Below are 17423 nucleotides of genomic sequence, written 5' to 3' on the forward strand. Positions count from 1 at the left end.
AGCTGTTGCCTGAATTATATGACTGTAAATAACTAATAATTATTGTGAAATAACTAAGAAATAAATAACTCAAATAGGCTTTTCAATATCCATTTAAAGTGATAAAAAAAGAAATTGCAACAGCTAATGCAGTAAACAAATCATTTCAGTTTGTCTAATTTATTCTGTCACCAGACACACAGCTGCCATGAAACACCCGGCATTCTTCACGTATTTCATGACAAACCGTGAGTCTATAAAGCTATAATAGTTATAATAATAATAAAATAATAATCAATTTTATTTATAGAGCGCTTTTAAAAGATCTCAAAGACGCTTCACATCAAAGATAAAACATCAAGATCAAGAAACTTAAAAATTAAAAAAACACAGGATAAAAGATAAGAGATAAAAGATAAGATAAAGGATAAGAAACAAATCACACATTAAAAGCTGTTCTGAAGAGGTGAGTTTTGAGATGCGATTTGAAATATAGATAGACATTGAACTAATATAACATTTTGAAATTTAAGCTGAAATATCCAAAGCACTGAACACGGTTGTGCACGGTTGGGAGTGTGTATGAGTGTGTATGAGTGTGTATGAGTGTGTCCGTGTCCGTGTGTAAAGTGTCTGGTGATCTGCTAGTTTAGCACACAGTTGACTGGACACGGAAGGATATGTGTGAAGAAAGATCATGTACTTTAACAGTGGCGTCTGTAATAGGTGGAATAGTAATTCTGTATTACAGTACGACGCGCTCTCCTCGTGAGGTCTGTTTCTTTTTTTAGTGACCCTTCTTGCAGCATTTCCTCCAAAGAAAAGTTCATTTAGTTCAGGAGTTTTCAAAACCAGTGCTTTGTTAACGCTTCAACGCCATGTTCATTGTTTGATAGTTCCACACCACTCATGTGTGAATTAAATGACTACTGGGATTAAAGTTCACCGGGCAAAAATTTAATAATGAAAAAAATTCGATCTTTAGTCATACAAATCGAAACAAACAGCCCCTGCCAGGCATCGTCCCCTGAAACGTCCGCCACTTGACGGTGGACTCGGGATGCAAGCCGAGTTGTGATTAGCCTACTGGCCTACCGCTGGCCACATCTGGCGATTACCCAGAGGAACACGGCCCGTCAATCTCCTTCAAGTCCACCCGCCACCATTCACCCACAATGCACCAGTCATTTGTATGTGCTTGCACAGGAATCAACATCTTATCTTTCTGCAATCAGGGACTATACGGTAATACCTGGTTCTTCGCGGGGGTTACGTTCCAAAAAGAACCCGTGATAAGTGAAATCTGCGAAGTAGCAACCTGTATTTTTTTTACAATTATTATACAAGGCTTCAAATTGCGGAGATCAGCCCTGCCTCACTGCGACCCGAGTTATTGGATTTGAACGGGAGAAAATTAAAAATTATTATGAAAAAAAATACAATAAGTACAGTAGGATAAATTGTCACTCGCGCGTATTTAACTGAGAGAAGAACATAGTTATGGGTCGTGGTTGTCGCTCTTTTTTCTTCTGGGCAAAAAGATTCTTATAAACCGACATGCCACCGATTATATCTGAGACTGTAATGAACGATTCATCCAAGGGTCCTGTTCTTGAGCTGCTGCTGAAGCTCATTGGCCGTTCTCAGCTTGTTGCTAACCAACCAACGTTATTGACACAGGAAGTGAAGAAGGGGGGAGACTGTTTAGCCAATCAGAATGCAGAACACGATGCACAATGCAAATCCGTGAAGCAGCGAGATGTGAAAGGTGAACCCTGTTGTAGCGAGGGTTTACTGTATTTAAAAAACACGTTACCTTGAAGGCCATAAACTTGTGGTAAGGTTTCGGAGCCCAGGCGTATATTTCAACGGAGTTCTTCAAAGCGATGACCAAGAACTTGATCCTCTCGTATTTCACTGCAGGGAAACGTAGAAGCAAGCCAGACATGATTGTTCAGACCGATCAGAGGGGACGTGAGCTTCTTGGTTATCTCTGAATGTGGCGTTGGAAAGAAAAAGAGACCAAAAAAGGTGCAGGAATACGATGAAATATGAAACTAAATCACACCTTTTTCAAGCCTGATCTTAACGGGATCAATAAAGGATTATCTTCTCTTATCATCATCTTAAAATGTTAACGGATAAACCGGACGTTGGTCCACGTTCTCACGGCTGTCGTACCGACTTTGTAGTGAACGCAGCCCTCCAGCTCGCCCACGGTGATCCAGCCCTGCTTCTTTTCCACCTCCGGATCGTTGTGTAATATCCGGTTCCTCAGCCAGGACAGGTAGTAAACACGCAGCTTGTTCTTCTTCCCTGGTGGCGACAAAGAAACAACATTAAGAAGAAAAAGTGTAGTTTCACCCATGGCTGGGGATCCATTCAAATGTCAAGAATCGATTCGATTCGATTCTTAAGATTCAGAATCGATTATCAAGATTTGATTTGATCCGATTCCGATATCGACCTGGGTTAGTGTTATTAAAACTGTTTTTTTCAGCTGTTGCATGAATTATATGACTGTATTTCTGCAACATATTAATGCTAGTATTATATTGAGATTCAACAGCAAGTATTGCAGCTAATGATGCTGTAAGGACCAATCAGCTCCCAGAATGCTGATAGAACTGCTTTCAGAAACATTGTGGGTCAGAATTATCAAACAGATCCAGGGAAGCAATCAGAGGACGTATTAAATCGGTTTTATTTTTTTCCCACATTCTGTTTTTATTTTTTAAATTTTTGGTCTTATTCGGTTTTTAATTTTTGCAGAATTTGGTTTTTAGCATTTTATGCAAATGTAACCCCAAGACAGTATATAAAGTAATGAAATAAAGACAATTTATGCAATTATAACTGAAAACTTTAATGTTTTCATACCTTTAAACATATTTAAAGGCAAAAACATGGCACCAGTTATTCTCGTGTCCAACAAAACATTCCTTTTTTGCTGCATAAACAAACAAATACTAAAAGTTGTAATGTAATGATGAAAAATCAAAAAAAAAATTATCGATCTTAAGACATACAAATCGATTTTTAGGAATTAATATGAGAATCGATTTATAATAATAGCAATAATGTAAATTCATAGATTTATAAAGGGGTAAGAACTAGGAAAAAGTGTATACTTCTTCCTACTCCTTCGGAAAATCGTTTTTTTTTCAACACGGGCCTCGTGTCACCACATCTCCATTAGCAGGACTGTCTCCATGGCAACCAGAACAGACATAAAGGAGGCGAGGAGGTCAACCCACCAGAGATGGTGACCAGGACGTTGAGTCCTTCCAGGACGTCCATCTGTTGGAAGCGTCTTCGATTGATCAGGTTGTAAACTTTGCCTTGGCCGCTTCGATCCAGCAGCATCAGTCCGTTCTCCGTCCCCACCAGCAGGTTCACACCTGGAATCACGCAAACATCTGTTTAATGTGACGGCCGTTCGTCCACACGGGTCTGAACGATAGCGTGAAGCCGCCGCCTCACCCCACAGCGCCGCACACAGGATCTCCGAGTTGAAGCGCTTCTTGTATTTCCGGATCTCCGGCGTGTCGCTGTGCGGCCGGATGTTGGTGGGGTTGACGTTCACCACGGAGATTTTCCTGGCCTCGTTCAGCCGCGCCTCCTCCTGCTCGTGCTTCAGCAGCTCGTCAGCGAACAGCGCTGCAGCACGACGGAAAAACAACACTCTTATCTGCTGGAAAATCTCCTTACAGTTGACCCTTTATCAGCTTTCTGATTGGTCCCTGATTGACCAATCAGAAACATCATGCTCCGCTGCTACATCCGGTTTATCCCATTGGACCAAACATCATCTCTGTCGTTCACATCAGTGGAAAAAGCCTAGTTTTTACAGGCCTTGTATCAACATTTAAAATCACTGGATTATTTTTTAAACTTTGTATTAGTAAAGAGGAATCCTTGTGTCGTGAGGGTGCAGCGTAATTTTATCCCAAACTGGCAGAAATCTGATCTGTACTTCCAAAACAAACTTGGCTCGGCAGCAGCTACAACCCAAAACAAACTTTTTGTTTGTGTGTTTATGTCAGGGTTTGACACTTCCCCCCAGTTTGAGTTTTAGTTCTGTCCCTCCTGTTTCCCCTTTGCCCTGATTGTGTCTGCACCTGTGTCTCGTCGTGTCTCGTTATCCCCTGTGTATATCTGGTCTTGTCATTCCTTTGTTGCCTGTCGGTCCGTACTGTTTGTTCCCTCCATGTACTCCTGGTTTTCGATCCCTGTATACGTGAGTTGTTTTTGATCCTGCTCTGCAGCATTTTAGTTTGGCTTTTTTGTGGAATAAATCCTTCTGTTTTTTGAGAACTCCTGCCTCCAGCCTCCCTCTCTCTCCTTGCGTTTGGGTCCTCAACACCACGCCTCTGTGACAGAACGGACCGACCAGCATGGACCCAGCAGGAGAGAGTGCATCGGCCCCTGCTCCGGTGATGGTCCCGGACCCCCCACAGCCTGCGCCTCGGACCCGGGTACCCCCGCAGCCTGCGCCTCGGACCCGGGTACCCCCGCAGCCTGCGCCTCGGACCCGGGTACCCCCGCAGCCTGCGCCTCGGACCCGGGTACCCCCGCAGCCTGCGCCTCGGACCCAGGTACCCCCGCAGCCAGCGCCACGGACCCGGGTCCCCACTCGGGCAGCTCCGGGGATCCTCTGCCCCCCGACGCCGGCTCCCCGCATCCTGTCTGCCCCTGTTCCGGCGCCCCGCAGCCTGTCTGCCCCTGTTCCGGCGCCCCGCAGCCTGTCTGCCCCTGTTCCGGCGCCCCACATCCTGTCTGCCCCTGTTCCGGCGCCCCGCATCCTGTCTTCCCCTGTTCCGGCGCCCCGCATCCTGTCTGCCCCTGTTCCGGCGCCCCGCATCCTGTCTGCCCCTGTTCCGGCGCCCCGCATCCTGTCTGCCCCTGTTCCGGCGCCCCGCATCCTGTCTGCCCCTGTTCCGGCGCCCCGCATTCTGTCTGCCCCTGTTCCGGCTCCCCGCATCCTGTCTGCCTCTGTTCCTGAGGCGGTCCCGCCGCCCATCTCGGTTCCTGAGGCGGTCCCGCCGCCCATCTCGGTTCCTGAGGCGGTCCCGGATGGATCTGCCCAGCCCCGAAAACGGCCCTCTGGCCGGTGTGCCTGGCCCCGAGTCTGGTTCCGGTGTTGGGCCCCCAAAATGACTCTCCGGTTGGCCCGGCCCCGTCGGCATCCTCCGGAACTCTCTCACCGGTCTGCCCGGCCTCGAGGACGGCCCCCGGAACGCTCTCGCTGGTCTGCTCAGTCCCGAGGACGGCCCCCAGAACTTTGGCCGTGTGGGGCCTGGGCCCCCTCTGCCCGCCCTGGGTGTGGACTGTTGGGACATCTGGGATCTGTCCCTTGAGGGAGGGGTACTGTCAGGGTTTGACACTTCCCCCCAGTTTGAGTTTCAGTTCTGTCCCTCCTGTTTCCCCTTTGCCCTGATTGTGTCCGCACCTGTGTCTCGTCGTGTCTCGTTATCCCCTGTGTATATCTGGTCTTGTCATTCCTTTGTTGCCTGTCGGTCCGTACTGTTTGTTCCCTCCATGTACTCCTGGTTTTCGATCCCTGTATACGTGAGTTGTTTTTGATCCTGCTCTGCAGCATTTTAGTTTGGCTTTTTTGTGGAATAAATCCTTCTGTTTTTTGAGAACTCCTGCCTCCAGCCTCCCTCTCTCTCCTTGCGTTTGGGTCCTCAACACCACGCCTCTGTGACAGTTTATTGTGTTTTTCTTTGTTTCTTTTACCTTTTCTTTTTTCCTTTCTATTCTTTTTCTATTGATTGATTTGTTTTTGTGATTTTGTATTTAGGGGGAGGATTTTTTATAAGCCCCTCGGGCTTCTTTTCCTCTCCTGCACAATTTATTTGTCCTTGTATGTTAAAACATTACTGTGTTATCATTGTGCATATGAATAAATAAATAAATAAAACTACAACCATGAAAGCGTTTATTTATTCATCTTAAAATGCTTAAGCGGTTGTAAAAGTGACGCCCACTACCCAGAGAGAATCACAGGAATACATTTCATCCCAAAACCAACGGTAAATTACGATAAAGCTACGTGGACGGCCAGACCTTCCACCCTGCTCAGCTAAACTCATCAAAATATCTTGTTTGCGCCAAAAAACCCCAGTTTTTTAAGTCTTTTTATTTATATCTAGTTGCTGTTGATTTTCTTTGGTCCAATAATTAGAAATAAAGTGATGTAAAACCCAGATTGTACCATGAAGTGGATGGGAGAGATGACGGTTTTGTCCAACCTGGCAACGGGGGCTTGACGAAGGGTCAGTTGGATTTTTCAGAGGACTTTTTGCATGAGATCCAGACAGTAAATTATGAGTTATACTTCTGCATACCAGCGGGGCAGAGTCCCTGCATCCTCTCTGGCGTTTATACTTCTAGGTTTTTGGTTGCGTTGCGCTGTAAGTTCAGCGGAGTCGTACCTTCAGCCGAGTCCTGATCGTCGTCTTCAGTCGGGGAGGTCCCGTACACCCTCGGGTCCACGAAGGGCGTGAAGGACGACTTGGAGCCGCCGCCGCTCCCCATGCCGTACTGCAGAAACAAAACAGGACACCAACGTTGATCTGACGGCCTGTTCCTTTAAACTCGGCCGTGAAACAGGTTTAGAAATAAAGGAAACGTGTAACTGTGCTCAGAGAAGTGACGTTCAGTCAGAACTCTCTGGACTTTAAAGAATTGTGCAAGTAAATAAGAAAAACTGGTCCGTAGCAGTTTCCTTGATTTATCCACCCGCATCATGTACTCAGGACCGGGGAGGGGATACTTCCTGGATCAGAGGTGGGAAATCAGAAAGAGGCAACAGGGAGAGGGACTGAAGAGCAGAGGATGGACGGAACAAAGTCTTTTCCAGGGAAAACGCTGGAGCCAGCGGGGCAACATCACACGAGGCAGGGCAGGAAAGTACAGGTGCCACACCAATTTATGAAAAAGTTCACCATATTGATGACATATGAGGCTTAACTTGATGCAACAAGAGTCACAAATTCACTGACAACTAATATGGACATTAGCCACCTGACACGTGTCACTGGTAAACGTGACAGCGGTGTTCGTATAAAGGTTTCTGTTGGTTTCAAATCTGGTTTCCTCGATTCAAGCCAAGAAAAATCACCACAACCTGGATTGTTAGGAATTCACACGAGAGTTCTGTCATCGAGTCAAACTGACCAGAGTGATGCGGACGCTAATGTCGCCTCGGCGTGAGGAACTTCCTCGGGTTTCCAACCGACTTGAGTTTCCCAGAGTCTTTCTCTGCGTTACTGATTGTTTTGTTGATGCTTTGGGGTTAACTCTGTTCTTTGTAGAACATCATCAAGGACCCTCAACGATTCTGCTCAAAATAAGGGGTTTGGGTTCCCCTTATGGGTTCTACGCGTACGTCGGTGCACCATGGGATCTTTATAAGGAGAATCCCAATTTTCCCTACAACAGGAAGCTCCAACTTTTCCAAAGTTAGTAAGAAAAAACTCAGTTCCTCCGACCACTAGGGTCTGGATCCAAAAGTGAGTCGACTTTCACATTAAAATCTTTAACTTTACAGCAGAAATAACCATATTTACACTCTGGTAGGGAAAAAAACCCCAACAGTTTAGTCTCCATAGTTAATTTGTGACAACTGTATGGGGGTAAAAATCACCAATTTATTTATACTATATTAGTATAACACTATTTATTATATTGTACTTACTATGTTTACAGTACACTTGTTCAGTTTCTTTTTTACTGTATTTTTTATTTCTATTTTTTCTTTATCTTTATCTAAAAGATATTTATTTAGTCTGAGTTCATGTTGTCCTGAACATGTATCTGACTTTAAGCCGCTGTAACACCCAAATTTCCCCTCTGGGGATCAATAAAGGACCATCTTATCTTATCTTATCTTATCTTATCTTATCTTATCTGACCAAATGTAACATCCTTTTGATACCAAAAGTCTGCATATTTGGGATATACCCCAAAGACACGATCAACATAACAAAGCAATCAAAAATGACTGATTTTGGACTTCTCCATGCAAGGAGAGTGATTGCACTACACTGGAAAAACGTTGCACCACCATCACTTGGACTGTGGAAGAAGGAGCTGATGACGGGTCTTGGTCTGGAGAGGTTGACTTATATAGTCAAGGGTAAACAGAAAGAATATATGGATGTTTGGGACTCATTTATGTCTTTCTTGACCAACGAAATGGATAACACTGAATAACGAAACAAAACTTACACTGGCGATGTGAAAGTACGATCCTGCCTTCTTAATTTTAATTTTACAGAACTTTATTAGTTTGATGTCGTTTTTTTTTGTTTTTTTTTACTGTTTGTGTGATTGTTTTAGGGGGTATATGTGTATATATATGTGGAAAAAAGTTTGTAAATTTGACATAAGTTCTGATATACTTGTTAAACTTCAATAAAAAATATTGTTAAAAAAAAAATTTGTATTTCCATTACGACAGGAATGTTGGTGATTTATAAAAACAGAATATTGTTGCTCCACAAGCCTCATCAGCGCTGATCCACTCTGGGTTCACAGTGCCAGTTTCCCGCCCTGATCTCTGGGTGAGGTTGCAGGGCAGGTGATGGGGGCAGGTGATGGGGGCAGGTTAGGGTGGGGGGGCTTTCAGGGGCCGTATCGGGGTGCTGCTCCACCTACTTGGGCCCCGGCGTCCCCGGGGGGGGCCAGAGGGGAGCTGCTCTGCTGCACCAAATCTGGGAGATTGGTGTTGCCAAGGAACAGACTAAAGTTGCCAGGGAAACTGTTGCTGGCAGCAGAGCCCCGCCTCGGTCCCCGAGATCTCTGGAAGAAACACACAAATAAAAGAAAAGAAAAGACAAGAAAAGAAAAGAAAAGAAAAGAAAAGAAAAGAAAAGAAAAGAAAAGAAAAGAAAAGAAAAGAAAAGAAAAGAAAAAGGGGGCGGGCTAATGTGCAGTCGGGCTGTGATTGACAGGTGAAACCCTGCAGTTGTTTATGTGAGTGGGTGGGAACCATCTCACATTCATCACACACACACACACACACACACACACACACACACACACACACACACACACACACACACACACACACACACACACACACACACACACACACACACACACACACACACACACACACACACACACACACACGAGCTTCGGCTCACCTCGCGCATCCTCAGGGTGCTGTCCTGGGATCTGTCTCCGTACAGGTCACCGTGGGCGTCGTTGTGACTTCCTATCATGCTGAACGGCTCGTTGGTGCTTTGACTTGCAGGAGGCCTGAAAGAAAGATGTCAAACTCTTCACCACAAGCAAGAGGACTTGGACATGGAGATATCATCTCTCCAACGGGTCCTGGGTCTGTCCTCCTGGTTGGACACGAGAACCTACTCAGCTCGACTCTGCTCGGCGTTTCCCACTAGGGGTCTAACGTGCAGAGTAGATACTTTTCTGTAACTATTCTGCCGAGGTTCTAAGCGGCTGAGTCGGCTGTATCTGACATCATCACACTCCAGGCCACCGATTGGTCGGGGGGTTGGAGTCAGACGTCTGAGTCAGGAGGAGGAAATCAGAGAAAGAGACTCTGACGGAGCTTCTTGTTCATTTTATTCAACAGGCAATGGCAGCAAAAGTCTGTTTCATGATCCAACTCTGAGGTGCAGATGTTCATAAACCTGGTGCTGAGGAGAGAATTAAAAAAGGATGTAGACGGGAGATAAGGAACGACCAGATCTACCACGGACTTTTCAGCAGCGCTGAGACAAACTGAAAAAAATTAAAAAGCGTTGCCGCTTGAAGCTTCTCTCACTCTCATTTTTTAACTTGATATTGAACACAAGTCACAGACCAGCAGCACATCTATCATCTCCTCCAGGTTCTACATCTTTAGTGTTGTTGTCTTCTTTGTTTAGATCACATAATCAAATACGTCACAGCAGCTTCTCCAACCTCCTACTTCTGATCCAGGTGTGAATTGTTATGGAAAAGAAACCAGGCCAAGTTCAGATGAGTAGGTGCTGGTGGGTACTAGTGGAAAAGTTCACTTAAGGGAGATCCAACAGCCCTGTGGAGGAAACGGATCTCAGTTCCCTGAGTCCTGGATCTCAGGGCAGGTAGGAACAAAGACCCCTCGTCCGTATCCTGCTCGATCCTTCCCTCACTTGTCAACGAGAGCCGGAAGCACTCAGAGCTGCAGCTGGTGAGTGTACGTTTGTGAGTTTTGATGAAATAACCACTATTTTCTGATATTATACAAATTATACAAATACAAATACGCTCCTGTGGCGCCACCTGCTGCTCGCAATGCAATTTACGCAGCAATTCCCATCACAGCCAGGGGGCGTATTTACAGAATATCAATCACAGTCCGGCACATGTCCCAGAAGTACGGGGGCCGAGACCCGCCATTGCTGAAAATTAAAGAAACGCTGCAAATAAAAACAAACGCAGCTGCAAATAAAATAAACGCTTTGCAAATAAAATAAACACTGCAAATAAAAACAAACGCAGCTGCAAATAAAAGAAACGCTGCAAATATAAAGAAACGCCGCTGCAAACAAAAAAAAAACGCAAATAAAAAAGCCACAACGGAAGTGAATTATCGGGGACTATTTTTGCTGATGCACCAGTGTTTTTTACGTGAGAGGAGAAGAAGAAGACAAAGAGGACGTAAGTGAAAAGGAAGAAATAAAAAGAGCGAGGAATAAGAACAAGAAACGAGAAAATAAGTGAAAAGGTTAGTGTTCAACGTCGCTACGTGTAATTTTTAATGTGTTACCGGCAAAAATAGTCCCCGGTAATTCACTTCCGTTGTGGCTTTTTTATTTGCGTGTTTTTTTTTATTTTATTTGCAGCGGGGTTTATTTATATTTGCAGCGTTTCTTTTATTTGTAGCTGCGTTTGTTTCTGTTTGCAGCGTTTATTTTATTTGCAGCAGCGTTTGTTTCTGTTTGCAGCGTTACTTTTGTTTTCGGCAATGGCGGGTCTCGGCCACCGTACATAAGCAACATTTGAACCCCCTGTAAGACCATGAAGGAGATTCCACCTGCTAAAGTTACTCACATGATCCGCGGTATGTCACTGACGGCCACCGAGCCATCGTTGGCTCCGCCCTCTCCATCCTCGTCCTCGCTGCTGTGCGATTCCTCGCTGGACGACGAGTAGTCCGTCACCTTGACGGGCGGGCGGCTGGTTTCCTCCCCCTGCCGCAGCTCTCGCAGCTCTTTAGCCAGAGCCGTTAGATCCTGAAGGACGAGAAACGACACGTTTCTGGCTTTAACACGCTATTCCATGTTTTCTGAAAACTCTACAGTCCTGTTTGGATGAATTACACCCAAAAACTAAGTAAATATGTTCAAAAGTTTTCCTAAGAACAAAAATAGTCCGTTTTCAGGGTACCGAAAAATCAGCCCTCTGTGACGTCACAGGGGGCTGAATTTTGCTTCAGCAGTTATTTACGACTGTAGAGCAAAGACGGCGAGTGTCGTCCATCCAGCTGGATTTCCAAGCACTTCCTCCTCCACATTTTAGTGGTTTCCTGATGATGTGGTTGTTTATTTGGATGAGTGTTTTGAGAAAACTGCAGAAGAAGAAAAGCTGCCACAGGAAGCTCGTGAGTTAATTACAAACTTTTATCCTCCGTCTCACATCAGCACTTTCTCAGGCCTTTGACTCCGCCCATCTACAAGCCTCCAGGAAGTCAACCAATCAGAAAACCCCCAGGTGCAAAACTATACCAAAAGTACCAGATTTAAAGTTAAATTAGGCTGAAAATGAGTCTGTCCAACTGTAGAAGCTGCTTCTTTCCATAGCATTTACTCTCAGGAACATTTTAACTGACAAACCCGAAATAAATAGGTTTTCAACCACGCGGCTTATACAAAGGTGCGGCTATAACCGGAATTAGAATCAGGGCCGGTTCTAGAAAATGATGACTACGGTGCATTTCAGATCAGAGGGGTGCACATACCTGGCACGTTATTCAACACTAAATTATGCATTTTCCCATAATTTCAAGTGGAATAATAATAGCAAAACAAGAATATTTGAAGTGTATTTCAAGTGCATTTTTGCAGCAATATTGCTGCAGAACAAAGAAAATGCTACATTTAGTCTGGCCTACCTCACCCATCAGACAATCTAGCAACAGAAAATAAAACATAGCAAGAAAAATAAATATAACCATAAATATACAGGACTGTCTCAGAAAATTAGAATATTGTGATAAAGTCCTTTATTTTCTGTAATGCAAAAGTGTCATACATTCTGGATTCATTACAAATCAACTGAAATGTTGCAAGCCTTTTATTATTTTAATATTGCTGATTATGGTTTACAGCTTAAGAAAACTCAAATATCCTATCTCAAAAAATTAGAATATTCTGGGAATCTTAATCTTAAACTAAGCCATAATCAGCGATATTAAAATAATAAAAGGCTTGCAATATTTCAGTTGATTTGTAATGAATCCAGAATGTATGACTTTTTTTTTTTAATTGCATTACAGAAAATAAAGAACTTTATTACAATATTCTAATTTTCTGAGACAGTCCTGTAAACTTGCTTGCATCGTTGTGCTTGAACCACTTCTGAATATCCATCGTTACATTTGTGTTAACGGAGCAGCAGAGAGCAGCGTCTTGCAGATCAGTGACGGACACTGGCTGATTTATGGTTCCGCGTTGCACCAACGCAGAGCTTACGGCGTAGAATACGCGGTGACGCGAACGTATGGTGCGCGTCGCCGCGTATCCTACGCCGTAGATTTAACGCGGAACCATAAATCAGGCTGACTCGCGCGCATTTGTCAGTTTTCTTTTCGTCTTTTCAACTGAGCATGCAAACACATAAACTGAGGGTGCAATGCATGCTTTTGCACCCTCGTAGACCCGGGCCTGATTAGAATCAAAACTAAGACAAAATAAATGCAAAGAAGAATACGCTACTTCTTCTTTAGCAGATAGAAGTAGGTAGAAGCAGATTTCAAACAGATAAATAGATAAATAAATACTGGTTATTTTCTCTTGGTTCTGTCCCGTTTTAATCAGCAAAGTTGCTGCCGTGTTAAAAGACACTGTTAGGAAAGGATCTATTTAGGTACAAACATGTACATCATTTACAGTTCAAAATCCTTCTGTACATGTAGTAAATATCTAATCTAACAACATAAATATCTGCGGCTTGCATATCTGCAATGCTTATGAACATACGGTAAATAAACCCAGAAACAAAGTAGCTGATCCTGTAAGTGAGGGAAAAAACAAACAGACACGAAACACCCAAATAAATTAAAGCCATCATGCAAGTCAGGCCCGTGCCCGACTCTCTCCGCAGGAAGGTGGCGGGCGGGAGAGACAACAGGAGGATGATGGGAGTCAGGCTGCAGGCGCCGCCATGCCTCGGACAGGGAACCGTTCAGCCCAAGCTGCCGGGGGCCGACTTTAGACGGCGTGCAGCTCCACCAACCGGAGGCCGCGAGGACGATGCAACAGAAACAAAACAAAAGCAGCCACCATCGAGATTTCCACATGTACAAACCACAGCAGGGCCTGGTGGGAGAGGGGGCGGGGCATAGGGGGGCGGGGCATAGGGGGGGGCATGGGGGGGGGGGTATTCTTACCAACTCCTCCTGATGAGAGAGAGAGGAACGGTGAAATGGAAGTAGAGAGAAAGAGAGAGAGAAAGAGAGTGACCTGGATGAATGATATCACAGGTGTGAACTCCGTCCGTTCTACCGTTCTACCGTTCTCCGCCACTCCTCCGTCCCACCTCCAGGGGGCAGTGGCGAGTCGATCCCCGATGGTGACCTTGTTAGTTCAAGCAAAAGCTCGTCTATAAATAAATGATTCATCCAGCAGAGACGTAGATGGAGACGTTGGAGAGCAGGGAACTCTTTCTGGCTACGTCGGAGGAAGACAGTGCATTTCTTTACCACCATAACGCTGGAGGAGGCTCCGCCTACCTCCGTCTGAGACGTGGAGGCTCCATCTACCTCCGTCTGAGACGTGGAGGCTCCGCCTACCTCCGTCTGAGACGTGGAGGCTCCGCCTACCCAGGGTTTCTGTTGTCCGGTAATTGCCGGACTTTGTCCGGTAAAATATGCCGAAGTCCGGTATTTTATAATCTCTCTGGTCAAAATGTCCGGTGAAAATACTCACTGGTGCTGCAGGACTAGAGTCCCCGGGAGTACCGCGGAGGGACACGCCGAGCCCCGGCGGAGGGACACGCCGAGCCCCGGCGGAGGGCTAGCCGAGCCTCAGTGCCGGGAGCCGGGAGGAAGCGGAGCTGCGGCGCCGACATCCACGTGTGCGTTGATTTATGATTCCGCGTCGCACCGACGCAGAGCCTACGGCGTAGAGTACGCGTCGCCGCATACCTTACGCCGTAGGTTACGCGCAAGCTTCTGCAATATTTATTTATTTTTTTAAGTTACGCTCGCGAGTCAATTGACGGGACTTATTTTATTTTAAATACCCTGTTTTTAAATAAAAATACTATTAAATGACTTGCATTGATATCGTACTACTGCATATGATTTATTATTAACCTCAATAAGTTCATATAGCCTATGTGACCGAAATTGAAACCCTGCCGGTCACATTGTCCGGTGCCAATTTTTTCTAGCGGAAACACTCCACCTACCTCCGTCTGAGACGTGGAGAGGGAGTCCTGACATCCTCACTAACAGTTTCCCCTCTGGGGATCAATAAAGGACCATCTTATCTTATATTCCTACTTATTCCTCTACCTGCTGATTAAACTGTTTTTGTGCATCTTGAAAGGAAAGTTTTAGCTAATAAAGTTTGTTTAGAGGGACGTAAACATGTGAGGTAACTCACTGCAGGTCTGCTCGGCCGCGTCACCTCCCGGCCGTCGTCTCTAACGTCGTGGGACGAAAGTGTGGAGCCGTCCTTGGTGGCTGAATTACCTGGACACACACACACACACACACACACACACACACACACACACACACACACACACACACACACACACACACACACACACACACACACACACACACACACACACACACACACACACACACACACACACACACACACACACGCACACACAAGTGAGGACATGTTCATCACAGAGACAACTTATCGTTTCTGGACTTTAAAAAAATCTATTGTAGGAGAATCTATTGAAATTGAGGCCGTTAAATTAAATAAATGGATGAATAAATAAATAAATAAATAAATAAATAAATAAATAAATAAATAAATAAATAAATAAATAAATAAATACATTTATAAATAAATAAATTAATAAATAAATGGATAAATATATAAATAAATACCATATTTTCTGGACTATAAGCTGCTACTTTTTTCATAGGTTTTGAACCATGCGGCTTATACAAAGGTGCAGCTATTCTGTGGATTTTTCTTCCACCGCTCGGAATTAGAATAAATCTAAGACAAAATAAATGCAAAGAAGAACACTACTTCTTCTTTAGCAGATAGAAGTAGGTAGAAGCAGATTTCAAACAGATAAATAGATAAATAAATACTGGTTATTTTCTCTTGGTTCCGTCCCGTTTTAATCAGCAAAGTTGCTGCCGTGTTAAAAGACACTGTTAGGAAAGGATCTATTTAGGTACAAACATGTACATCATTTACAGTTCAAAATCCTTCTGTACATGCGTAAATATCTAATCTAACAAAATAAATATCTGCAGCTTGCATATCTTTTTTTTTAAATAGAGCGGATGCGGCTTGTATGCAGGTGCAGCTTATAGTCCAGAAAATACGATTCTCCATCCAATGGATGGATGGATGGATGGATGGATGGATGGATGGATGGATGGATGGATGGATGGATGGATGGATGGATGGATGGATGGATGGATGGATGGATGATCGATCTCTCACCTCTGTCGTCGGAGCCGCCCTGCGAGCTGGGCGTGCTGGAGCTGGACGAGCTGCCGCTGCTCGTCCTCTTCAGCGGCGTGTCCGTCAGGACCTCGGCCCGCCGCAGGTCCGGGTTGCTACGGCGACACAAACACAGGGGTGTCAGTCGCCGGGAGGCTGCCGGGTCCGGGTCCGGACTCCCGCGGGGCCTACCTGGCTCGTATGAGGTGGGCGCCGGGCCGCGGGCCCAGGCCCGGCCCGTTCCCGGGGGAGTGCTTCCTGACCAGCGCCGGAGAGATGGAGGTCGTCCTCTGGGGAACCTGCACAGATCCACATCACACCACATACAAATCACAACACCTGGAGACTCAGACGGAAACACATCCAGATCTCACAACCCAGATTTGATTCCCAGTAGAAGATCAACGTAGAACTATCGGTCCAAACCTAGACCTCCAAGCAGTTTACTAGAGCTCTGGGGCCACATTTATAAAAGAGTGCGCAGGATTCATACTAAAAGGGCACGTAAAGCCAAAAGCCGAAAATGGCAGGCGCAAAAAAAAATCTGGATCTATAAAACCTTGTGCACGCACAATTGCACGCAATGTTCGCTTTATAAGTCACAGTCCAGCTGGAAGGTTGCGCAGCTGAATCCGCCTCATATCCCGCCCTCTACACGCCCACTTTTTTACCATAAATGGTATGTTTTTGCATATGAATGAGCCTGCTGAGCATGCGCAGCGGCTTCCTGCAGCCTGTTTGGGCGTCAGAATGAATGAAACGTGTCGAGACTGAGAACGAGATGTTGTGGATGAGGTGGAGGTCAGGAAAACCACATTATTTGGTGGTCACAGTAAAAGTAAAAATAGTATATAAATAGTATAAAATAAAGAGAGTGAGTGGCACGTCGTAGCTGTGCTAAACGACGTGAGTGCCACCAAGGGCGCAATTTCCACTGGGGACAGGGGGGACATGTCCCCCCAACCTTTCAAAATCATGTTTTTGTCCCCCCCCACTTTTTACAGTTTAAAAACTAACGGTAGGCTCAGCCTGTAATTGCAAATCATCAAGACACTCTGTGCAACGATGCGAAAACGGCACGGCAGCCCCGCTCCCCCTCCTCCCTCCCCTCTCCCCTCAGTGCTGCTCAAGGCTGATTTATGGTTCTGCGTTAAATCAACGATTTGTGCTTCAAACACAGAGGGACACGATCAGCGCTATTATATTATAGGTCTGATATATGTTGTGATATGTGATGACATTAAGAGTATGACATGAATCTGGCTTCATTTCACCACCTCCCCGCCTGCGTCGCCAGTTCACCATATCTTACGCCTGTTCCTACGGGAGGGTCAGGGTTGGCGTAGGGATACGCAGATTTTTCGGTTAGTTTTTTCTTTTTAAATCCCAACCTTTGCGTAGAAGGTGGCTTGCGCATCTTTCAAGCCCTGTTTTGTGCGCAAGCAAGCTTTATAAATGAGGCCCCTGGTCCTCAGACGTGTCACTGCTATCAAATTCAAAATAAACAAATATTTTTCATGAAATGGAAACTGATACGTTGTTGATGTTTTATTGGGAATAAAATATGAGTTT

The 17423-nt window shown here is 45.2% G+C and overlaps 1 protein-coding gene across 1 annotated transcript in view; it reads right to left on the reverse strand.

Annotated features, from left to right (window-relative positions):
- LOC133423403 (TRAF2 and NCK-interacting protein kinase-like) overlaps positions 1-17423 on the reverse strand; it is a 68883-nt gene that overhangs the window by 1053 nt on the left and 50407 nt on the right. Inside the window, 11 exon segments of the mRNA XM_061713580.1 lie at positions 1796-1896; positions 2161-2295; positions 3237-3380; positions 3463-3639; positions 6420-6528; positions 8647-8790; positions 9138-9252; positions 11035-11216; positions 14811-14899; positions 15852-15967; positions 16044-16150. Of these exon segments, the coding sequence (XP_061569564.1) occupies positions 1796-1896; positions 2161-2295; positions 3237-3380; positions 3463-3639; positions 6420-6528; positions 8647-8790; positions 9138-9252; positions 11035-11216; positions 14811-14899; positions 15852-15967; positions 16044-16150 (1419 nt within the window).

This window comes from Cololabis saira, chromosome 22 (assembly GCF_033807715.1).
Source record: "Cololabis saira isolate AMF1-May2022 chromosome 22, fColSai1.1, whole genome shotgun sequence".
Classification (NCBI taxonomy): Eukaryota; Metazoa; Chordata; class Actinopteri; order Beloniformes; family Belonidae; genus Cololabis; species Cololabis saira.